Source organism: Chelonoidis abingdonii, chromosome 6, assembly GCF_003597395.2.
Source record: "Chelonoidis abingdonii isolate Lonesome George chromosome 6, CheloAbing_2.0, whole genome shotgun sequence".
NCBI classification, from domain to species: domain Eukaryota; kingdom Metazoa; phylum Chordata; order Testudines; family Testudinidae; genus Chelonoidis; species Chelonoidis abingdonii.
The window spans coordinates 75,397,419-75,423,236 of record NC_133774.1 but is presented as its reverse complement, the minus strand read 5'-3'; the positions used below and the strand labels follow the sequence as shown (position 1 = coordinate 75,423,236).

General features: G+C 40.9%; 1 protein-coding gene across 3 annotated transcripts in view; it reads left to right on the top strand.

The window, feature by feature from the left end:
• Window positions 1-25,818, top strand: part of SEMA6A (semaphorin 6A) — a 138,825-nt gene that overhangs the window by 58,818 nt on the left and 54,189 nt on the right. For all 3 annotated transcript variants that reach the window (XM_032789115.2, XM_032789114.2, XM_032789113.2), the window contains exons 2-10: window positions 344-481; window positions 6,699-6,816; window positions 12,370-12,430; window positions 14,550-14,612; window positions 15,443-15,544; window positions 18,960-19,050; window positions 22,166-22,285; window positions 23,447-23,535; window positions 24,398-24,615. In XM_032789115.2, coding sequence (XP_032645006.1) covers window positions 382-481; window positions 6,699-6,816; window positions 12,370-12,430; window positions 14,550-14,612; window positions 15,443-15,544; window positions 18,960-19,050; window positions 22,166-22,285; window positions 23,447-23,535; window positions 24,398-24,615 — 962 coding nt within the window. In that variant the 5' untranslated portion in view covers window positions 344-381. The remainder of the gene's footprint in view (window positions 1-343; window positions 482-6,698; window positions 6,817-12,369; window positions 12,431-14,549; window positions 14,613-15,442; window positions 15,545-18,959; window positions 19,051-22,165; window positions 22,286-23,446; window positions 23,536-24,397; window positions 24,616-25,818) is intronic.

Below are 25,818 nucleotides of genomic sequence, written 5' to 3'. Positions count from 1 at the left end.
ATGGAGTATTTCCCTAAAAACTCTTGTCAGCTATTGATTGACTCGGAAGACAAAGTTTCTTTATTGGGTCCAATCAGCTGAGACAGAAAATTCACAGGTAGCTAACAGCATATTTAAATCTGTTCAAAGCCAAGTTGCAGGTGTGACTGATAGGGGCAAGTGAGGCTTGAGGAATGAAAGAAAAGTGGCCCAGCAGGGCAGGCCCTTTTTAAAATTACTTACTTGTTACTTTATAGTGAGAATCCCCTTTGTTACCTGTTGACCATTCAAGCCCTACTTTCTGTGTGCAGTGGTTAAAACAGAAGGGACAGGAAGCTCTTATGCCCTTGTTTGTTTTCTGCAGGGTGAAGTGAAGAAGTAAAGTCTCCCCGCTGAACTACTATGAGGTCAGAAGCCTTGCTGCTATATTTTACACTGCTACACTTTGCTGGGGCTGGTTTCCCAGAAGATTCTGAGCCAATCAGTATTTCGCATGGCAACTGTAAGTATGAAAGGTCTGATGCTTTTTTCCTCCCCCAAGCTCTGAGAAGGAATGTATTGATCACTGAACTTCAAAACTGTACAGTTTTAGCTGATCTGAAATGAATGATGTTTTTTATTTCTTGATGGCTCTTCAGATCAGCCAGGTTACATTCCCAGATGATAAAACTAGAGCAGAATACTTCTGCCCTGACTTGGGTTTTCAGAACTGATGAGCTGCTTGCTCCTCCAAAACCATAACCTAGAATACTCTTCAAATGGGAGTTTCTGCAGTGCAGTCAGTCCACAGTTTCCCATCCTACCCAACAACAAATGAAGAAAGCTTGTTTTTCATGAGCAGAGAGCTTCTTAACTGACTCCCAAGAAGCAAAGTTCTGGAGAACCAGCCAAGTCCATATATCAGGTGTAGCTCACTAATGTAGCTGTGTTGGGGACATACCATTGAAATGATTTTTCTAGAACTACACAAATAACTAAATTTGTTTGCTCAGCCTTTGATGAATCATTGTCCCACTTTACCATTTTGGCATTTTGGGCAGTAAACCTGTTTGTAAGATTCTGACAAAAACATTTTGATGAAAAGGTAACATTTTTGCAACAAATATTCTCCATTTTCTGACCTGCTTTAACGGGAAGTCTCTCTGAAATTAGACTGGCACAGGGTGCTGCAAGTCGAGATCAAGATGGCCTGGCTGGACTAGGTGAGAAAGCATGCACTGCATTTGACCACTTAGGTCAGGCCCTCAGTATTACCAAGGTCTTCTTTATCATGGTTATCACAATTATTCCAAAAAGGCCTTCTGGAGACTAAATTCACAAGGGGGACTTAGGCATCTCACAGCCCCTTTAGCAGCCTAAGTACAACAAGCAGGTGCTATTGGCATTCACACAATCCCCACTCAGCTGCTTCCTAACTCTGGAGATACCTAGGCATCAAAGTTTCCACTTGTGAAATTTATGAGGTGCTTAAATTTATGCCACGAAATCTTACACTGCCCAGCAGCTTGATATCCAATTCACACCTGTGCCCCAGTGAGTTTACGAAGTAGGAATCCCTCCCCGCCTGTGTGGCCTGATCCATTAGGCATACACATAGCCCAGACAAGGAACAGGGGTTTGAACACAGAGCTCCTCTTCACAAGTGAGTGCTGTAATTTCTGGGCTCTCTCTCCTGTTGGAGCTAATCCACTTTGTATAAATAATTCATATTCACTAGTGTAATGACTTGAGCTTGAGTCTCCCCTTCCCCCAGGTGAATGCCTTCCAGGCTATAGAATTATTGCCACTCTCTCTGACCCAGGAGTTTTTAATTATTTTATACAAAATGGAACAGTGTCAACAGGAGAGACTGAGAGGACTCATCCCAGAACACTCAGTGGTTACGGGACTCTCCTGGAAGGTGCGAGAACTGTATTCAAATTCCCCTGTGTCTGATTTGAACCAGCGTCTCCCATCTCTAAGATGAATGTTCTAACCCCTGGACTATTGGATAAAAGGGTGAGATACCATCTGAACTGTTTTTCTTGGGAAAGGGCTGACCTGACTTAGATACCTAAGTCCATGAGAGGGTTCACAGCCATGAATCCTGAGGGGAGATAGGCATTTGCCTCTGGCCCAGACTTCGGCACCTAACTCCTTTTGAGGCGCAGGGCTTAGGCCTCTCTCCTTAGCATTTCCTACTGGCCAGGGGTGAAAGTAACATTAAGCACTTACCGGTATGGGAGCCTGGCATCGGGCAGAAGGGGCAGGGGCTGTGGGTTAGCCTCCCCCAGCCAGCCTGTCCATGCTGCCTAGCCCGTGCTGCCCAGGGCTCCCGCGGCAATTTAAAGGGCCCAGGGCTCCGGCTGCTGCGGCAGTAGCAGCGGCGGCAGCCGGGAGTCCCGGGCTCTTTTAAAGTGCCAGCCCTGGAGCAGCTGCCCCTTTTGCCCTGCCGACAAGTGGGGGACAAAAGGGGAAGCGATGCTAAAGCACTGCCGCAGTAGCACTTCGTCAGCTGCATACAGGCCGGTACCAGCAGCCACTTCTTACCGGTATGTCGTACCAGCCTGCACCGGCCTTCTTTCGCCCTGCTACTGGCTATCTTAGCTGGCAGACTGCTCAGCTTTGCGGGCTTCTGTGAATCCCATTTTTAGGTGCCTAACTTTCACCACACATTGTATAGGAAGCCTTGGCGTCTCACTGGGGGCTGTGAATTCCACTAGGTGTCAGGGCACCTTGAAGTTAGTGCAACAACTGGAGTGACCAGATGTCCCGAATTTTTAGAGACAGTCCCGATTTTTGAGTCTTTTTCTCTCCTATTACCACCCCACCCATCCCCGTCCCGATTTTCACAGTTGCTTTCTGGTCACCCTGGCAACAACTAAATCCCCCTTGTGAATCTAGCCCTGGTGTTCAGCACTTGTCAGAATTGGCACCTGCATTTGTAAAAGTGTGGTTAAGGAATGGCAAGTCAGCAATCTTAACCCCTCTGCAGAGGAAAATATGTTAAACTTCTATTTCTATGTTATGAATGTCAAATGGCTGCAAACATACAGGCCTCAGTTCACACAAGGGCAGTCAGTTACAAAGGAATCAGTGTTGGACAGAGGAAAGCTGGAATGTTAAAAATTAGTACTTCTCAAGTAAATCTTGGTCAGGAAGATTAACCTTCTGAACCTCAATCCTCTGTGAGTTTGGTTAATGTATTTACCCAGGAATGCTCTGCTCCAATGCAGCATTTGGATTGCAGGGAAGTTCCTGTTTGTACCAAATTTTACAACCAGTTTGAGGCCACGTCTACACTACGGGTTAATATCGAATTAGCTAAAATCGGTTTTATAAAACTGATATTATAAATTCGATTTCATGCAGCCACACTAGGCACAGTAATTCGGCGTTGTGCGTCCATGGTCCGAGGCTAATGTTGATTTCTGAAGCGTTGCATTGTGGGTAGCTCTTCCGTAGCTATCCCATAGTTCCTGCCAGTCTCCCCGCCCTTGGAATTCTGGTTGATCATCATTGTCATGTGGTGGTCTGGGTAAATGCGTCAGTCATCCTTCCTCCCGGGAAGACATCAGCCGACAATCCTTTCGCGCTGTTTTTCCTGATTGCCTGGCAGACGCCATAGCACGGCAGCCATGGAGCCCGTTCAGCTTTTTTTTTTTTCCGCACCGTATGTTACTGGATTCCGCGGACAGAGAGGCGATACTCCAGCGCTACACAGCAGCATTCACTTGCTTTTGCATGATAGCAGATGGTTACCGGTTGTTCTGTACCGTCTACTGCCGGAGAAAACTGCAATGAAAATGACGGTTTTCTCCCCTCTGTAACTGTCTGCTGCTATCATGATGCCCCTGGCTGAATCGGCCGGGGCGCAATGCAAAAGCAAAATTGGGATTGACTCCCGAGTCAATCCTCCCTTATGTTTCTAAAATAGAGTCAGTCTGCCTAGAATAAGGGGCAAGTGCATTGAGAGACCGGTGTATCAGAGAGCACAGCTGCTCCGTGTCAGTATTACAGGGGGTGCCCCTGCAACAACCCACCCGTTGCTTCCCTTCTCCCCCAACTTCCTGGGCTACCGTGGCAGTGTCCTGCCCATTTGTGTCATGAAGTAATAAAGAATGCAGGAATAAGAAACACTGATTAGTGACAAAAATGAGAGGAGGCAGCCTCCCGGCGCGATGATAGGTCCAGCATGACATTAGCGGTGTTGGAGAGGAGCACAGCATGCTGCCATGACAGTCCAGGCAGTACAGAATCTTTTCTTTATACAGGTAAGGGAGGGGCTGAAGCCCCGTTGCTATGATGAAGCTAGTATTAGCTATTCTGTCTACTACTGGAGTAACCAGAATAATGCCTCAGTCACATGTTAGATATCCATGAGGACGGTTTACTAGTCCTACTGCACCATCTACCACCAGGAGGGAAGAGGAGAGGAGCGGATACTGCTCTTCCTTCCTGCAGCATCACGTCTATCAGCAGCATTCAGTACAGATAGGTGACATTGAAAGAAGTCAAAAATGATTTCTTCCCTTTTCTTTCACGTGGTGGTGGGGGGAGCAACTGAGGAGCTATTCCCTGAACCCCGCAGACACTGTGTTGAACCTCAACATTGGGAGCTCAGCCAAGAATGCAATACTTTTCAGAGACTGCTGTGGACTGTGGATAGCTGATCCTCAGTACCCTCCTCCTTGAGTGTCCATTTGAGTCTCTGGTTCCGTTACACTTGTCAGGCAGCGCTGTGTATCCTGGAGATTTTTTTTCAAACACTTTGCATTTCGTTTCGTACGGAGCTCTGATAGAACAGATTTGTCTCCCCCAGCGATCAGATCCAGTATCTCCCGTACGCGTCCATTCTGGAGCTCTTTTTGGATTTGAGACTGCATCACCACTGTGCTGATCAGAGTCCACGCTGGGCAAACAGGAAATGTAATTCAAAAGTTCGCTGGGGCTTTTCCTGTTTATCTGCCCTGCTGCATCGAGTCAGATGCTGTCCGAGCGGTCAGTGATGCACTGTGGGATACCGCCCGAGCCAATAACGTCGATTTCTGTCCACATAACCGTAATCCGATATTTAATATCGATTTAGCGCTACTCCTCTCGTCGGGGAGGCAGTAAGAAATCGATTTAAGAGCCCTTTATATCGATATAAAGGGTGTTGTATGTGTGACGGAGTACAGCATTTAAATCGATTTAAACACGTAGTGTACACCAGGCCTGACTAAGACACAAAGTGATTTGCCCAAGCCTACACAGTGAGTCAGTAGCTCAACCAAGATTAGTACCAAAGACCCTCCTAAAGGGAGTTCACCGAGAAAATTAAAGCAGAATATCTATAATAATGGCCCCCAAGGTAGCGCTGTTTGTTTGGATCAAACAGATTTCGGGAGAAAGGGCTTAATACTTGAATTGATGCCAGTTAACTGCATTATGTGAATGTGCAGGAATTTTGCCTTCTAATGCTGCTCCTACTCATAGTCTCACTTTCTTTCTGTTTTCTGGGCATCTTTCTGATTGTTTTCCTGGGAGCTGCCTAGGTGATTGGCTCTTACATCTAGAGACATGCATTGCAAATGCATTAGACAGACAGAAACTCTGTCAGAAATGTTTTCTGGGTGTCTATTATAGGATCTACATACAGATTGTATATAGATCCCATCAGTGCATGTTGACTTCCCAGCAATGAGAGCTCTGGAATATAATGAATAAGTGCTCTCACTGACTGTCGAGTTGAGGAAAAGGCTGAGTGGCTACTGGTACAGACTTCCAATCAGCATTATCATCTGGTTGCCAGGAAAACTGATGTATCAGACAGGTTGCCAAAAATAAATAAATTATGACCAAAAACAGTGAGGTTAAATAAATAAATAAATAAAGGTCAATTAATGGCTACCCACAGCTTCTACAAAAAATACAGCTGCCCTGCACTAGCAGCCCTATCCTGTAGGAAACCTGTGAAGCTTGCAATTTTATACCTAGTAATGCCAAGTCCTTAGCTCTAACCATTAGCCAGCATAGCCATTCCAGTGACAGGTGGGTTACTATAAAATAGTGGGGTTTGACCCTCTTTTATTCATGGACCCCTAAAAAATTTCAAATGGAGATGCGACCCCCCCGCTTTGGAAATCTTAGACATAGTCTGCGGACTCGCCAGGGTCCATGGATCAGAGGTCCGTGGTACAGTACAGTGGTAATATACTGTATCATAGTACCGTGGTACAGTACATTACCACTGTACTATGGTAATGGCAACCTTTCACAGACCCTTTAGACATAGTCTGCGGGCCTCTGGATGTCCGTGGACCACAGATTGAAAGCCACTGCATACTATACCATAAAATAGCTTTGTTCTGAAAGATAAACTGTGGCAGGCAGCATCCAGCATTTAAAACACTGCAGGGAATGAAAGGAAAACTGTGTGGAAGTGCTAAGTACCTTTATGCCAAGAGCTTTAAGAGCAGTTTTATGCTCTCAGAAATCACAGTTTTTCATTTCTAAAAGCATAATGGCTTTCTCCTTGACAATTCCAAACAAAGATTATAACCTTGATGAGCTATGCAATCCACTGTGCTATTACTTCAGTACCCCAGGCTGTATGGTGGGGAAAGACAGCAAGAGCAGGAATGATAGATTTTGGCAGTGTTTGGTGATGGGGATATTCCATGTTACTATGACTTCATAATGTGAGTGTCTCTCTATCTTTTTGCTTTCTTTCTCCCAATCCCTTTCCCTTCTCACAGATACAAAACAGTATCCGGTGTTTGTGGGGCACAAGCCAGGACGGAACGCCACACAAAGGCACAGGCTGGACATCCAGCTGATCATGATAATGAACAGAACCCTCTACATTGCTGCTAGGTCTGTAGTGTTTTCCTAATTCCCTTCTTGCTGTTCCTAGAAAAAATTGATATCCTGAGTTTATCTCTGCCAGACATTTATTTTAGGATTTTAACACACACATTGGGCTTCATAGTCTATCTGTGATACATCTTAAAAGCTACATTAGTTGGTCATCTTGGGCTCAATCCTACAAGGCGCGGAACAACTTCTGGGGGTGCTGGACATCTGCAGCCCCCATTAAAGCCAATGGAAGTTGAAGGGACTCACAAGGACTTGGAGGATAGAGACAAAATTATTATTTCTTTAAAGGAGTTTGTGATTTTGTTTGAGCACACAATTAATTACATATTTTGGAGAACAAACACAAATGATCCACTGTGTGCATAAGTACATATTTGAATAAGAGTAATTAAACTTTAATGTTCTAGGCATATTTTATAGTAAAACCAAAAAAAAGCAGAAGAAATATGTTTACTGCTTTTCTTTTGATGTACTCCATGAGATTAATTGAATGTCTTTTCTGCATCTTTTTGCTAGACAGATATATCTTTATATACACAAACACATGCATTTATATGAGAAGGCTTATAAGCCAGCTCCTTAGTCGGTGTAAATTGGCATAGCTCTGACAATGTCAGTGGAACTACACCAATTTTTAACAGCTGCAGACCTGGTGCATATTATGTGTAAATACTCATTCTCTCATATGTTTTTGGTTTTCCAATGCTAACAGGAGGTCAAAACTTATTGTTATTACATAAATGTCACAGACTGGTACCTAAATACCATGCTGATTGGCACATGAGAGAATATATTCAGGGAGCAGGTGGGTTAGAGTCATTGACTGATGGATTGATTGATATGCCAAGGAACTGAACTGTTGAGTAAGAAGGTGCCATTTTTTCCCCATAACTGCACTTTCAAGTTGCTTCTCATTATGCCTAGACATTGGAGGAATCTGAAGATGTCACTGCAAAGCTCGGTTTCTGACAAGCTCTTCATATATAGGCTTGCATTTCTCACATGTCCTGGAGATTTTGGGTCCGCAGTTCTTTGCTGGTTTCCTATGATCTTTCCTTTCCTTTCCATAGCAAGTACTCTCCAAGGCCAGCAGTCCCTAGAAAAGGATGCACAATCTTAGAGCGGTGACAGAGTGGGGATTAGTGTTTTAAGTTAAGAGCATATATTTTCAAAACAAAGCCATTTTGTCTTTTTTCCCCTTTTTACCCTTTCCTCAGACCCTTCCCATACATCACTGTGCTGATCTTCATGCGTGCTCCAGCCTATTACAGAGTATTGCATGCCATGCTTCTGTAACATTCCCAATTCCTGTCCACAAGGCATTAAAAGATTATCAAGTCTCAAAGTCAGATATTCTGCATTGCAGCCTGTTGTACTCAATAAAGGACTAGATAACCAGGCCAGCCTTTAATTTTTGTTAGGGGCCAACTCCTGGGAAAGAGTGACCAGCCCAAATAAATAGATGGTTGTACATCACAGGCAGAGGACTAGAATCCTCAGCTTCTACAGCCCTGCTATAGCACCTCCTACATTGCCCAAACAATGATAGTTTCTACTATAGATTTGGGATGGGTGCCACGGATGTGATTTATGCTGCCCCATGTAGTATTTTGGGCAACAGGATCCATATTATGCATGCAGCCACTGTCCATGCCTCCCACCGAACAACTTCACCTTCAATTATTCTTCAGAGAACAAGTGTGGAACTTGGCTCTGTGACACAGAGACTGTGCAGAGTCTCTCAGGGAGAGTGCTCCACTCTTTGCCTTCCCATGAAAACATAGTACTGTGTGGTTACATGCACGGGGGGAGCCAGAGGGATTGCAGGGTTTACTCCTTAAAGTAATTTTTCATGGGGGAATTCCCTTATTTTTTTTCTTTTTTTGTGTTTGTTTTCTTTTTTAAATTTGCAGGCTATTTGCAATGTGACAATTAGAATTCACACGCACTAAGGCAAATCTGCTTGGTGGATTAAAATATCCAAACATTGTTCCCAGACTAAAATGTTGATGCAAATATTAACTTGTAAACAGCAAGATACATGCCTCTGCTATACATTGGTGCTACAATTTGAAGAAGAATCTGAACTTTTCGTGATGGCAAATTACAATTCACAAATTACAGCTCATTTTTAAAAAATGAATTGGCTCCTTAGTCTGTGTGTGTGTGTGTGTATATATATATATATATATATATATAATATATATATATATATAAAAAAATTATATTCAAATAGAGAAATGCTTTGACATTATTGGGGACAAATGACCTGCAAAAAGAACAGAAAGATGTAATCCATTTTTACTTACACAAGCACAAAAAATCTTCTTAAACTTTTCTTTGCTCCGGTAACTAAAAACCTGTTAAGTAGATTATTTTCCTCCTCAGAATGTTACTGGACAAAAATCCCTGCTAGGTTGAGAAGCCTATGTGATAAAAGTTAAAATTCAAAAGGTCATTTGTATCTTCAAGTGATAAACTTTTAAAAATGAGTAATCTTTCCATAATTAGTGTGAATGAAAGTTTATATCTGTAACACTAATGGTGGCAATAAACTGAGAGACTGAAGCAAATGTGAACAGAATCAAAAGTGTTTATCAAAGAGCTTCATAACAGGATTAATTGAAACTGTATTTAACATAAATCCCTTAGCTACCAGATTAGATGCTTCTTTTAAGTTGTTTTCTGGGTGTCTAAATATAGTGATACTAAGTTTACATTTGTACCCAATTATCTGAAAAGCAATCAGAACAAATGATTAAACATAGAGGTTTTTAAGAAAATCCAGTGTTCACTTTGCAGTTAATTTCCCTGGAAAAAAGGACAAACTAATTTCAGAGACAGCTAACAGTTTATTACTGGATGTTTGGAATACAACAAAATCTGTTTGTCAATTGCCTGTTTTGTCAAATAGGATATGGGGATGTATATAAGAATTTTGTACTAACTATTATTAAACACTTTTTGAGTGTTTTGAAAGATTTCACTGCAAATTATGGGCTGGATATTCAGTTGATGTAAGTTAGCATAGCTTCACTGAAGTCAATCAGGCTGGAGCAGTACACCAGTTTACATCAGCTGAGCATCTTTCCCAGGGGCATCATTTGCTATGGGACAAGTGGGGCAGTTGCCCCTCCAGACCTTAGTTTGCTCCCCTCAGATTTTTCCTAGACCTATATGCTCCAGAATATCTTCCACTTTTTGCCTGTCCCCCAACTTTGCAGGGTACAGTACAATCATAAATTATGTTCTGTGCTGTCACAACTTTTCCCATCTCTTACCCCCAGCTGAGTTTTTTCTGAAATTTGGCCCCTGAGCTGTCCCTCTGGATATGTAACAGAATAGCAGCATTTTCTTCTTCCCTCAGGGTGCAGGTTTGCACACACATTTCCTGAAGTTCACTATGCCATCTCTTCCTGCCGACTTGTTTGGTGGTTGCTTTTGTTCCCATGATCTGTCACCTCCCATATGTATGCACAGAATGGTTCACTGAGCCTCTGCAGTACCAGAGTGCAGTTACACATTTCCAGACATTGCACTGAGTGGCCAAGGGTCATGCACAGCCAGGAGCATTATTTAAATTCCCTTCCTCCACAAAGTTATACCATAGCAACAAAATTCAGTTCTGCTGATGAGGTGGGAAAACGGAAGCACTAGGATTAAGTCCATTTGTGTTGGAATAACTTAATTAGCAGAGAACTATACACCTACCACACCCAGTAGGCAGTACTGGGGATGAGAGGGCAAAACAGTCCATTAGTATCTATACTGCCTTTCACTAGACAGTTCTTTTAATTTTTGCCAACACTGTGGGCAACTGTGCGTTAGATACAGCATGCAGAAATAGTTTGTTTTCCTGAAATCAGATTTCATTGACATAATTCCACAACTTGGTGTCTGAAGTCTCCTATGATACTTTGGCAAGCCAGAAAGTAAGTTGCTTACTCACTTAAGTTGGTCAGAAGGGCCATGGTGTGAGTGATGCTCAGTAACACAAGCCTTTCTCTGAATTTCACCCATTTATTTTTACCTGGGTTTTTGTTGTTGCTAGTTTGACTTTTTGAAAAGAAATCCACAGCACTAAAATGATAAATAATGTAAAGAGCTGTGCCGGAAGGGGGCCAATCAGAACACTTTTTCAGGTGTTGCCAATGCATAATAATCAGTCAATTTACAATTCAGATTCTTGTACTCCTTCTATGTAGTAGCCCCAACTGCAACTATGAAAAAAATAAAATATGTATAAAAAAGAAGTAACAGTGCCGTCTATAAAGCTGATATGCTAATATGTAATTTTATTCTGACCCTGACCATAGCTCCGCCGGTAAAGTCAAGCAAATAATAAGGTATTAAATCCATCTTGAAAGTAAATGACAGTTCTGGTTTGTACTGAAGACTGAGGGAGAAAAAAAAAACCACCTCAGTTTGGCATCTTACAAAACAAACTGCCTCAACTGCAGTGGCAGACAGACTGTTTGTTTTTTTTTAAGCCAGTTTCTATTAACAATGCTGCCCCTTTTCTCCATGTGAGAAAAGTGTTGCTTATTTTCATCTTACACCAAAGAGTGTCTTCTGTCTGCTTTAGTTAGAAGCTAATATTGTTTCCCTCAAACTCAATGAAATGAAGCTAATCTGACAATAGAGTTCTAAAATGGAAACAATCTGTATCCTACTTTCAACAGACTCTTATATAGCCCCTTTTAAAGCTATGAATCGTTTTCTAGCCACAAGACTTCCTGCATTTTTAAAAAACTCATTGTTATTTCAAGGAAAAATGAGATGTTGGGTGTTTTTTGCCCCTCCTACCCAATTTGGTGTGGCTCTTTCAGGTGTTTAGTTTTCTTTTTTAATTCTGTGCCTCAGTCAAAAATGTCTCTGTGCTCCACTCACACAGAATGGGACTGCTTAAAAACATCCCCTCACCTGACTTTCTGAGTCTGTTTCCCCTTGCTCCGGGAAGATTGGTAGCTAATTATAGAGAAAACCAGGTTCTCAGCAAAACAGGAAGGTGAACACAGGCGAGACGTAGGCTTCTTTTGACAGTGAATTTTAGAGTTTAATTTGGCCATCAGCGTGTGAAGAGAAGAATAATTTCTGGAAACAATTTTGTTGCTGTCAATTTTTTTCCCTTCCATATTGTCAATGAAATCATTACGGCTGAGGTTGGAGGTATAACTTAAAAAAAAAAAAAGGCAGCATTAACCTTGGATGACTAAGACTGGCATACTGAATACCATCCCCGGAAGCTGATAAAGGTTGCCTAAATAGGATTGCAGTTGATATAAAGATACATAAAAACATCTGCCCACTAGCTCCCCTTTCTTAAATCTCATTCATACAAGTAAGATACTGGGAAGAATCTTGAGTTAATTTTTTAGAATTTCTCTTCTTTTGAATTGAAAGCAAAGCAGTTTATGTACAATGGTGCATTTTCAGAAGCAGACCAAGCAATCAGTAGTGTTCTCTTGTATAGTGTCTGTTCTTTTTTTTATTGTATAAAATAAACTGACTAGTGCTTTTGACTTTGCATTGATTTACCTTTGTTTACAGGGACCATATTTATACTATTGATATGGACACATCACATACAGAAGAAATTTATTTTAGCAAAGTAAGTAGCTTTTTATCATCCTGAAACTAAAGACACTAGAAAGAACAGAGAATAAATAAGAAGTGGGCATTGTTTCAAGCAGCTGTCGAGCACTGCTCTAAAAATTGTACTAATCAAGTAAGGTGGAATTGCTAGTCATATATGGGGAAAGCTGGAATAGCAGTCATGACCTCTGTGAATTTCTTATAAGTGATTTAGCTAGCTTGATAAGCGGCCAGTACCGAAATACACTGAGCTCCCTGGAATCCATCAGACATTGAGTCATTGATATTATGTAGCTTTCTATAATTGCTATACTATGCCAATTAAGAATACTAAAAATCTCATCATAAAAGGCAAAGTCTACTTATATATTTTCATACACACAATTTTTAGTGAGTCATGCCAGTATGCAGTAAATAAAATCTTATTATAACATCATGCTATAAAGTGTTGTAAGAAAAACCACATTACATTCACGGAAAATTATATCCAAAATGGGAATAATTTTTCTTGCATTGCGCTCCTCTTTATTGTGTGAATGTTTCTGGAAATGACCTCCCACCAGTTTTGTCATATTGATTGGCAAATGGCGTACCCTATATGCAATATATGATATTCATAGAACACCAGGGTGAATTTCACCTCAGGAAAGGAAAAGGAATGATGCCATAGATGAGCTTATGACATGATACCCATATTAAAATGAGGTCACAGAGCAGCTGAGGAAAGAAAAACTAGCATTACATCCATGGACAGTGGGTGAATCCCGGGCTCAGGGAGGCTAGCCCCCGGCCCAGCCCACCCCTCCTGCCTGAGCCCCCACCCCTCCTGCCTCCCCTTCCCCCGCTGAAGCCCAGAGCTCCCGCCCAGAGCTCTCACCAAGGGGGAAGGGCAAGCAGGAAGGGACCTCGGGGTGGAGCATGGGCAAGGCCATGTGGGGCTGTTTTGGGAACCACAGCCATCCCCTGCCTATTATACCTGCCGCCCATGCTTACATCCATGAAAAATGTTTTAGTGAAGGACTGTTAATGAACGTGCACTAACTCAATTCATTAAATGGAGCTGTCAGGTTGAAGCCATGATTATTGTTATAAGGGTGTTAGTATTTTAAGCTAGGGACTTTTTAATGAAGTTTTACTATAATTATTCAACTTTAATACACTAAATCCAGGGCCTAACTGATGGCAATATGTGGGGTCAGGAAGGAATTTTTCCCCCAGGTCAGATTGTCCATGATCTTTTTTGCAGTGGAAGGTGTGGGCGACCTGCAGGGATCACCCAGGTGTACCACACTTAATTCCCTGCTGTGGCATGGGGCCTCAGACATTGGTGCACCTCCCATTCTCCGCCTCTGGCATATAATAGCCTAGTCTCCTGTGGGCTGTGAAGCAAAATACTTTGCTTTAATTTCAGTTGTTGGGTTAGTGTGCAGGTGCTGAGTGGTATTGGTGGCCTGTGATATACAAGTAGTCAGATTAAGTGATTTGATGGTCCCTTCTGGCCTTAAACTCAGCTACTTGGCAAGTTTAACATAACTTCATAACGTGGTCTGTCTAGATTCTGGTTCCTGGAGGAACGAAAATCAATATGGGCTTTACCTATAACCGTTCCAGGGAAACAATGTTAGAAAATAAAACCTGAGTACTTTGATAGCTACAGGATCTCTGAGCCTGTTAGCTAATGTGAAGTAAGGAGAATAACCTGAACTGGATTTCTTTGCTCATCTGAACTGGACTGTGCCAATACGTATGCTTTGGCTTGATAACTAATGAGTTTATAGTCCATTTGCAACAATTTGCTTTGCAAAACAACATAAAATTAAAAGAAATGATGAGAAAAGTCTTTTTTAAAAGTGCATATATTTAAAAAAATTGGCAAATTGCTAAGTTCACATGTTTGCAGGCTTTAGAAGGTGAGATGGGTTTCTAGTTTAATGAATAGATAGCGACAGAAAATTAAGTGAATGTTCTACATCACTGATCTTTCATTGTTATGGTGAATTAATTGTGGAGAAAGGGTGCAGAAAGCTTTCAATAAATATATGTTCAGCAGCTAGTCTCCCCTAGGGAACTCTTACTTCTGAAATCAAATGCAACAACCTCTGGGCTCTAATTGATTTCTTTCTTGATCCTTGCAGAAACTGACATGGAAATCTAGACAGGCTGATGTAGACACATGCAGAATGAAGGGAAAACATAAGGTAGGCAATTTTCATTTCTCCTGCAGCTGCCACTTTAGTTTAGTTTCTTAACTACTATATCAGACTGCTCTCTGTGATGTGGAATGGATCATGCCATTCACTTCTTTGCTAGTAATTGTTTTTTCCATCAACTTACTGAAGTCTTTAATTTGCAAAAATAGTTTGCTTTTAATGTGATGAAACATTACGACAGCAGCTGCAGTAACATCATGAAATACTTAGAAGCAGTGGGAATTATGGACACAGTGCTAAGTGTACTGACATTGCTTAATGCTGCCTCCTATAGCTAAACACGGTTGTCCATTCTCTATTGGGAGTTAACTGAAGAGCTCATAAAAAGCCATAATACAAAGTGTGTGTTTGTAGATGCAGAAGAACTGATTCTGATCTCACCCCAATTTTACACTAGTGCAAACACTGACTAACATTAGTCAGCTCACAATCAGGCCCAGAGTTTCTGGACCTGATTTCCATCAGTTTTACTTTAGTGCACTGCACTGAATAAATTGCTGTTACTATTGTATTACAGCAATATATCTGGAAGATCTTCAGTCCCGATTAAAGCAACAAAATTAATGAACCATAATGAAGTCTAAACTGTAATGTAAATAAAATGTCCTCAGTTCCTAGCAACTGTGTTGAAACAAATAGAATTAAAATTTATTGTCTTGTTCACTGTCAGTTAAAAAATTATGAAACTAAAGCCCAGAATGTAACAGTAGCTACTAGCCAGCTTCATTTTAGCCCTGACAATGAAAGATCATGGCACAAGAATAAAGCCAAACATTAGTAATATATTGGGTAAAATACTTTTTATTATTTTTCTTCAGGATGAGTGTCATAATTTTATTAAAGTCCTCCTGAAACGAAATGATGATACCTTGTTTATCTGTGGAACAAATGCCTTCAACCCTTCTTGCAGGAACTATAAGGTAAGTGTTCTCAGTTGTCCTGAATAATAACTTACAGCTCACTGCAAAAACATGGGCTAGTCCCCTGTACTTTCTTAAGTAAAAAGTTTACTACTGACGCTTCTCAAAGTACAGGCCTGATGCTGAGGATTTCTCATCCATAAAACATTTTGAATCTGGCCGTTGTGGTGTGTCCAATCCCAAGGATACTAGCCTAGACACTTACGGGCTTAACATAGTGGACACTGTGCATTTTTTGCTGCATTGGTATTTGGGGACCCAATTAGCAGGGAACCTGTGTAGGACTCTACACACTTCTTCATTCTGTGAAAGTGATTTCAGCAGTAGACAGCTACAGGGAAATGCAGAGGGGGAAAAATGGGTATCTACAAAGTCAAAACATCATATAGAGATTAGGAGCAGGTTGCACTAAACAACTGCCCATCTGCCCTGCTAGTAAAGCACATGTTAGAGCTGAAGATTTCTTCCCTAAGCCCAATTATGTGCCAGTGTTTCTGCATGCATGCAAAGCTATTTATTCAACCTTTGTCCACTGTCTGAGGAGTAGGGTTTTAGGCCTTGATCCAGACCCCACTGAAATCAATAGGAGTTTTCCAGTTGCTTTAATGGGAGTTAGATCAGGGCCTTAATGTTCAGCCTAAGAGCAGTGCACTCTTTTAGAATCTGCCTTTGTCGCAAGGTGCATTTCTAACCTTTCTTTGGAGAGGAAGACGATTCAGTTACTACTGATAAAAAGCCTACACCTGCTCATAAAGTAGTCAATGGCAAACCTCCCGTTACTTCAAGGTGCAGCATCAGGTCCAGGATTATTGTAAGAAGTGTCCTGAAAACAAACTGAAGATATCAACTGCCAGGAAAGCAACTACAGCAGTGATACCCAGTATTACCCTACTTCTCACCATCATTTCCTCTGCCATGCTGGTTTAGCCCCTGCTGTGGCTTTAGCCTGGAGGGTACACCAACACATGTGCAGAGCAGAGCACAGTCTTCTCTATAGTTCTGTGTTAATTGTATAGTGCAGATACCTGATATAAGGAGTACTGAAATTAGAACAACTGTTCTGGTTGGAAAAAAGTCTTTTTTTTTTTTTTTCCTTCCCTTATCCCCAACCTCCCATCCACATCATGTAGCCAGGTTTCCTGTTTTCAGTCCTAAGTTTAGTTTTCTGTTTGTCATTGCTTAGTGCTCAGTACAATTAATGCTACTAACAAATTCCTAGGAGTCCCCTTGCGGAAAGCTATTTTTTAGTACAAATACGGATTTTCTTGGCATCCTAATGTGAGGATCCTTTCTGCAGATGTTTCATTCCCCATGATATATGGCCCATGCTGATTCCCTCAGCTGTTGCTATGCTCTGAGAGCCTGCACAGTAATGTCTCTTGGGGCCTACAGAAGGTCACTCTGACACCTGCACTGACTTTCCCTGACTGTATTTCAGGGATTACAGATGGCACTAGGGCACTTGAGATATGCCAAACTGAAGATAAGGCCATCCCTCAGCACTGTAAAGTGAAAGTACAGATGACCCTGGAATGTTGTGTTCCTTGCAGAGGGAAGGCGCTCTGGAGCATAGCTCATTTACTTTCACCATTACTTTAAATGCTTTCCCATCCTAAAGTAAACACAACTGATTCCCTTCAGAAGGTCTTGACAGAAAAGATACATGACAGAAAACAAATGATGACAAATCATCCACTGAATGAGTTAGGTTTCATAATATATGAGATTAAAGTTGATTGGGGTAGCTGGATGATGCTAGATGGATTATTTTTCATGGTCTATGTTTCTGAACTCTGCATTTGATTTATACAGTGTGTACTGTTGAAGTGAGTTAAATATGTTAGAAGGATTTTACCCCACCATACAAGTTATTGATGTAGCCTGATCCTTTTGAATGGTTAATAATAATTGTATTGATTGCTAATTAATACTGATGAAGGAGCTGGGGGAGGGGGAGGTAATAGTGTTCTCGTCCCAGAATCAGGTTCCACAGAATTAAAACGGACAAGTTCAATATCTTGTAGGGAACCTCAGGGTGAATGGCAAAGACACTTACACTGAGGCTAAAGCAAAGCCTTAGCTATCTTTATTAAAACAATCAGTAAAGACAAAAAGACTCCAAACCACATAAATAAATAGCTGTAATACAGCATTAGGGATATCTTTGGTGTCATTCCCTGCATATGCTCACATTCTTATACTCAACCCTTCCTTGGGGTTCTGGGGGTGAGAGACAAAGGACGAGCCTAGACCTTGGCATGCTGACTGAGTCTGATGGTCTAGAACCATAATACCCAAAGGTCAGTGGTAGATAACAATGAAGAGCTAATGGATGGAAAGCTAGCCCCTGCTACATGGTGGCTTCACCTATTATAGGACCTGGGCACTATCACAGATATTCACTTTGATGCTCATACTTCCATGTCCAAATCTAACTTCCTCATCGTCATAATATTGGAGTGCACTTATCCTATTGGTTAACGTATTCATGCCATTTATCTCTTTATCATATAAGTCACGTATTGCTCAAGCAAGTTGGTGGTTAGACATGTGCCTGCAGTTGCTTGGTATTATGTACCAACTCCCTCTCTTGAGCAAGCTATTCCCACTTTTCCAAAATCTAGGGTAATTGTCAGGCCATTTTATCTATGCCAAGGGCCATAGGCCTATTTTACTTATTCTAACTTACTCATGCCAATGTCTTACAGGATACAGGCCTCTAGGTTCCTTGCATTACTAAAAAGTAAAATAAAATGCTACGCTAGCTCTGTGGGCTACACTGCTGATTAATCTTACCAGCTATAATATATGAGTCTTAAACATGTGGGATCTGCACCTTTACGTGTAGTTTACTAAAACCCCTTCAACTTCAGCATGAGGTTGAGTTGGTTATTTGTATAATTACCTGTACCTGGTGATGAATTAATTTCCTAGGAGTTACGCTTAAGCCTAAGATTTTAGAAGTACCGCACATATTAATTCTTGCTTCGTGGTAAGAGGGTTGCTATATGACACAGGCCCAATATATGCAGTAACACCTGGAGAGTGGTCCTTTCCAACATGCAAATCAGAAAAGAGAATAGCACAGTTTTGACTACCCCAGATAGTGCCCCAGCTTAAGAGGAAAAAATGCACACGTACAAAATTACCTTGTGCTTTTCTTCTCACTTGTATGGGTTGCAGGCTATTGCTCTGGATAATAGCACTTTTTTGCATCATGTTGATGATAACATTTGAATATTTCCCAGAACCACAGACCGCATAGCCCATTACAGTTTAACAGGAAACCCATGTACAGAGAAAATATCAGCTGAAGACTTTTGTAAAATGTAATGAGGATAATAGTATCATAGGTTTTGTCCTGGGTAATAAGTTTCATTTTTTATTCTGAAGAGATTCCATTGTTTTTTTTCAGATGGAGACACTGGAGTTCCTAGGAGATGAGTTCAGTGGAATGGCCAGGTGCCCCTACGATGCAAAACATGCCAATGTTGCACTGTTTGCAGGTAAATAAGGAAAAGTGACACTAACCCATTCCTTCCCTTCTTCCAGGTCCTGCTTGCCATGATACAATATCTCTCCCATACAAAATAATACTTTTAAAATGTGAGAGACAAGTTGGGTGAGGTAATATCTTTTATTGAACAAACTTTTATTAGTGAAAGAGACAAGCTTTCACGCTTACACGAAGCTCTTCTTCAGGTCTCATTTAAAATGTGGCACAGTAAGTGAATAATGACTCAAAATAGGGGCCACAAGGAATCATTAGTGCAGGAAACTTCACAAGCTGCTGTATTAACTTCAGTACCATAATTAGCATTGTCTAAAGCCTCAGTTTCCTGATTCACGTTTACTGGATTCGTGGTAAAAGAAATGAGCTAATATAATGCCAGATCAGTGTGAGACAGAAATACTGACCCTACTCCGCTTCTATGAAAGCCAAGGACAAAACTCATAATGACTTTAGCGGGAGCAGGCTATGGTCCTATATTTGGTTAAAACTAAGGTACCCTTCATAATGAAGGTCAGTTCAGAGATGTTTAAAAATATCTGTGAGTGCACTCCTCTCTGCATCAACAAGGAAAGCAGAAGTGCTGGCTCTTTTTTTTAAGTAGAAACATCTTGACAGATCATTCCCAGCTGTGGCAGGGAATGAAGAGAAACCTCTTGTTTTAATGATGATTTATGCTGCATGTAATAAAATGCAGTTAACTATTGTTTGTCACAGTGATTTAAAAAGTGAGTGCATATTAATGGTTTTAATTTAGGCCATTGGTTATAAAATGATAGTTTGGTTCTTCTTCCCTTTTATAGATTTCTGAATATATTGTTTCATTTTTGCACTTCTGTTACTATGAACTCTGGTGACCACATCTCAGGTTTGGCTGTAACGTATATGATAAAGTGTGTTGGCAACTTAGGATAACATTACTGCTGTTTTTTGAGCAGGTATCTTGCTATTACATAGAAAATAATGACTAGCTATTTCTTAGAAAAGATGTTAGAAATTCACTTGAGAGTGTAGCAGTTCATAAACAGATCAGCCACTATTAAGTGGTGATCATTGCTGTAACCAAAAAGACATAGTACCACCTACAGTGTCTGAACCGACATGGTGTCTTTTACAAAGGAGAGATTCTCTAGTAGGCTGCAGCGTGCCCTCACTCAGCTTAGTATAAATTAATGGCACCATCTAATTTAAAAATACTAATGAATAGTTCATTAATTATAGTAAGGACAACACTAGAGAGATTTTTCTGGATGTTGGGGAGTGACCTTCTTTTTACTGTCTTCTCTTTTTTAATCCAAAAGAAGTTAAGTGCTTCCAGAGGAAGAGTTTTTTAAAGAAACAGCATCCACTAATATAAGTGTATTACATAAGTAGCTGCTGTATATTAGGCACCATTCCCATGTCATAGGCCACATATCATACTTTCTTACAGTACGCTCATTTTAGATATGTTCGTAGGAGCAAGATACACAGAACCTTGTTATTCAATTGACTAATTTGTGATAACTTGCACTGTATCAGGACTATTGCCTTTCAGTATAAGAGGTAAAGTTTGTCAAATAAATTGTTACAGAATGGATCAAGTAAACTCGCCCAGCTTTAGTAAAAGCATTCTGTGTTTGATAGGTTATAACGTCTGATCCTCTGGGAAAAGCTTTTGTAGTAACCAGCAGTTTAGGGAGCTAACCCAGCTGACTTTAATCTGTAGGATGCGCTTATTGTATATGTCTCTTCTTGCAGCTATTGTAGCTAGTGTGTGTGAAGTGTGATTGTCACAAGACCTACTGGGATGTGGCAGGAAGGAGAGTGATTATATTAATGTTGAGCTCTGACATCCAGAACTGAAAAGTTCAGCCTTTTTATTGGTTTTAGTGTCTGCTTTTAAAACACTTATTTATTTTCGCCTAAGAAAGTAGACCTATTTTTAAACAGCCAAAATCTGATAGGAGTTGCATGGTGCAGAAGTAAGATTACTGCCCTGGTAATGAAAAGATTTGATCTGTTTTTTAAACCTTAAAGGGAAATGAAATGCTACCTGCTGCTGTTAGCTGGAAATAAGCAGAGGTATAGGCCAAAAGGGTTCAGAAACCTCTGACCAAGGGGGCACCCACATTATCATATATCCAGCGTGGATAAGTTCTAGCTTAATACCCATTATAAGTCACAATGAGGAGGGTGCAGCCCATACCCACTTCATTTAGACACAACTGAGATTTGAGTTACTGGAGCTACATAATGTTCTATTGTTTGTGTTACTGTGAATTATCATGGGTGAAAGACATTGCTTATAACCTAAAATAGCCCTATGGGACAATGACCAGATTTTGCAATTGCTCTCAAATTAAATTTTGTCAGTGCTTTCTTTTAACTTGTAATGTGTTGGTCACTCTCCTGTCCTTGCTGTGCCCTGTTTACAGCACATTCTTAGCTTTCCTCCTCTTATGCTCTTTAAGAAGTAAAGATGCCTGAGCATAGATCAGATATCCAAAAGGATAGGGAGCTTTCATCAGTCTCTTCACAGTCATATATTTGCTTTGCCATGCCATACACTGATGATTTTTGTGCTAAAACTCTTAAAGGAGCAGAACTTTTTGCACATTAAGACAAAAAAGGAAGAAATACTAAGTGTCAATTAGCTAACATAACAAAATCAAGGAACAATGCTCTCCAGAATTACATAGTTTGACAAACTTGTTTAAAAACTAGCACTTCTCTTGGTCTCCCTCATATCCATTTATTTTGCTGGGATCTGTGGATAACAACCCCATCTTTTCCAGCCATCGTTCCAGTCACATTAAATTACCTGTGGTAGTGGTGTTAACAATGAAGCCGGGCATTTCAGTCCCAATTTATCTAATCTAGTAAAACAGAAGACATTTTCTAGGAATGCCCTTTTTCCAGTGCATCCTTCTGAAATTGCCATTTCATTGTAAAAATGAGGAACGTTTCAGTCTGCCTGTGATTCCAGATACCCACTCAGAATTTTCGTTCCAAAGAGATTGAGATGATTTCATTTGTCCCATCTCATTTGATTGATGAAGGAAAATAATTACATTATTTCTCCTCCCTCCCATTTTTTTTCTTTTTCTTTTTCTTTCCCACTTCCCAAGAGGGAAAGCTGTATTCTGCCACAGTGACTGACTTCCTTGCAATAGATGCAGTCATTTACCGAAGCCTTGGAGACAGCCCAACCCTGCGGACAGTCAAACATGACTCAAAATGGTTGAAAGGTGAGTACACAACTGAAAAAAAGGGGAGCTGCATCTCTGATGATAGTCTTGGATTGCTAACAGACCTCGCTGCAGTTTCATTTCAGCAATGCTTTCTGTCAGATAGAAGAAACTAAATTACATCTTTTACCTACTCTGATTTACTTACCTTCCTTCCCCTTCTTCCCTTCCCACCTCCCCTCCCCGTTACTGGATACTGAAGGAAACTACAAGTACCACCACAGTAAAATGCATTACATCCAACTTTCCAAGCCTGAATTCATTTCATAGCTATTTTGTAAAAAAGATGGAATTTTCAGAGAGGAGACCAATGTTCTTGGGCTGTGCACAAACCAACTCCTTTCCTAGGATTGTGGTAGGTCATAATCAGGGTTTTATGAGATACAGAGAATTTGTTCTGCAACGTTATGATTCATCGATATAAATAAAATTCTGGGGCTGTGATACAAAGCCTTCATTTTATAGTTTTTTAGGTGCTGTATGGCTTTGCTGTTGAATTAGGCAATTTCTAAATACCTTCATTGTTAAGAAAGTTACTGCTTACCCTCACAAATGCATCATGAATGGCAGTGAGACAGTGAGCCAAGCTCAGGTATAAGGGCTTGGCCTGCATGCAAAAATGCTGAAACAGAATGAAGTTGAGGGAAGAAACCATTAGCCCAGTGTATGTGTGTATATATGTGTGTTAATACCAGGTACCCATGGAGCTAGTCCATATGTGCTCCTGCTTTCACTAAGTCTAGGGAACAGCAGATTGCATGGTGTGCTATTCTCTCCATGCGTGAGATTTTGCCCATCAGGATCTACCCTTGCACCAGCTACCCATGCCCATATTTGAAAGTGTCACTATCTTCACCTTTCCTAATTCTCCTGCAGAAATCAAAAGGGGGGTCATTTCAGTGGCATGCATGCAAGTGCGTAATTGCCTTGCATTGGTTCTCCACAGAGTTGCCTTCAGCCACTGCATCCATCCAAAATGCATCATTTCCCATCTGATAAGCCATGGTCTGGGTGAAAGGGTTGAAAAGTGAGCTCTGTCCCCTCCAAAAATGTTTGTCTCTTTGGGTATGCAATGATATGTTTTGCTCTTATCTGTGCCTTTGATTCATTTTTATTTTATATATGGTGTACACATAGAAAGAATGTGTTGTCTGTTTACAGAGCCGTACTTTGTCCAGGCGGTAGATTACGGTGACTACATCTACTTCTTCTTTCGGGAAATAGCAGTGGAGTACAACAGTATGGGGAAGGTAAGAGAATTGCCTTCGATTCTTTGTAATATTCAGAAAAAACCGCGTTTGGACCAGTGCTGTTAGGAATGACCTTGAAATGAGAACCATAAATCACAATGACAGGGTCATCATTTTGAGAGGATCCTACTGCTCGAGCCAAAAGGTTGGTTGGAGTGAAACATTGCGCTGCCTGGATACACAACGTGATGGTGGCAATATGTGCTGGAAGCTCTTTTATTTTCCTAACTCTGCAAAGTAAATGGCAAATTCATTTAATTCATTGTATCAGATAATAGTTACAATTTTTACTTTAAAGAGGCAGTTGTATTTAGGAGATGAGAGTCGAGAGCATTAAGTAAACAAGGGAGGAATTTTGTTCTTTGCCTTATTGTAAAGAACAATTGAACACTTATTGAATAAAAAAATTTGATATTTCCACAATAGACTTCTGACTAAGCAGACAAAAAGGCTGACCAGGGTCACAAAGGTGCAGGGTATGAATACAAGCCCAGCGAGGTTTGCATAGTTTTGAGTGCAGAAGATACAAGACCCAGAGGCTGGCAGCATGGGTTGCAGGGATTGTGAATATAAAGTGCTTTTGTTTGGGGAAATAGAAAGCTAAGCAGTCTGTATGGAAATAAGTTTATATGGGCTGAGAACTGATCTCCTGGAGGATTTATGGCTGGGTATTAAATGCCTCAGCCTTATCTTTTATAGCACACTCTTCCAAAGCTGAATTTTCCTCTGTTTGTTATTTATCACAGATTATGGAAACATGGGATTAAATTAAGCACCTCGCTGTGTCATTTCTATTTTTTTTAATAATGTTTCTCTGATCAAAGAAATATTTCATTTTCTCTCTTTTTTTCCTTCGCTGCAGGTAGTTTTCCCAAGAGTGGCTCAGGTTTGCAAGAATGACATGGGAGGATCCCAGAGAGTTCTGGAAAAACAGTGGACTTCCTTTCTCAAGGCTCGCCTGAACTGCTCAGTTCCTGGCGATTCACACTTCTACTTTAACATACTGCAGGCTGTTACGGATGTTATCCATATCAATGGCCATGATATTGTCTTGGCAACCTTCTCCACTCCTTATAACAGGTAACCAATGCAGTACCTTTTTGGCTTGTGCTTAATATGTACCATGTGTTTTGCCTTTTCATTGCAGTTTCTTCTTACACTTTAAAACTACAAGAAGCAGTAGCTATTAAACTATAATTTTTATTTAGCATGCACGTATAGGCACCCATTTTTTTTCAATTTTAAAGACTCTAGTATTGTTTATTACATTATATGACTGATGCTTGAGATGAGTTTTAAATCATGTGCTACATGGTCACATACATTAGACACATTGTCCTTTATGCTGGACTAATTTTAGACAGGGGACAGAAAACTATGCAATGTCCAACTTGCAGAGTTTCCTACTCATTATTCTATTGGCAGAGTGTGGATTGCCCCTCCCGGATCGCTAGAAGAAGCCCTGGGTTCTTCAAGATACATACACATGTCCCTTGCCTCCACCCTGCCACCTTACCCCACCAACTCCTGCTAGCCCCTGGCAGTCTGTCTTCTGGAACAGCTGTTCTCTTAAGGTCTCGACCTGGCTGCCCACACATTCACAGAAAAGGGCTCCAAAGTGTAGACAGGATTGTAGTGGAAGTTAACACATCCTCATCTTGTGTTAATCGCTACAGCTCTGACCATGAGTTTGTAGGGGAGAAACTGGAAGACTCCAGATCCAGCTTGCCACCATCCTGTCCCTTCTAAGCCAATGGAGCTGTAACTCAATGATGTTCCCTTCAGGGGATTCTGAGAGGAAAACAGCGGGCATGCCAAGTGAGAGGAACTCTCCCATTTCATTGGTGCAGGATCCCCTCTGTGCATAGACATATCTTCCTGTGTGTTTGTACAGAACCTAGCACAATAGAGGCCTGTTCTTGGTAGTGGCACTGCCACAGCCAAACAATAAATAATAATGGGACCCGTTGTTCTAACACCTGCGTTTTATAGTTCAGCATATAAAGGCTTTCCATGGCATCTGTTTAGAATTGGTTACATGTTGCTTGGTAAGTTTTTAAAACATGTAACTGCATCTAATTATTGAGGTCTCAAGAAGAGTTAAAAAATGTTCTAATTAAAGAAAAATTCCTGCAGGGCCCCAGAGGGTCTGTTTCTTTTCCCCTGTTCTATATTACAAGGGAACTGGGGCTGCAACATGAATTTTATTGCTGGAGTTCATCTGCTCTTGCCCTACATTTCCCACCTAGAGTCAAAGGGTGACCCTCCTGAGGTCAATGACAA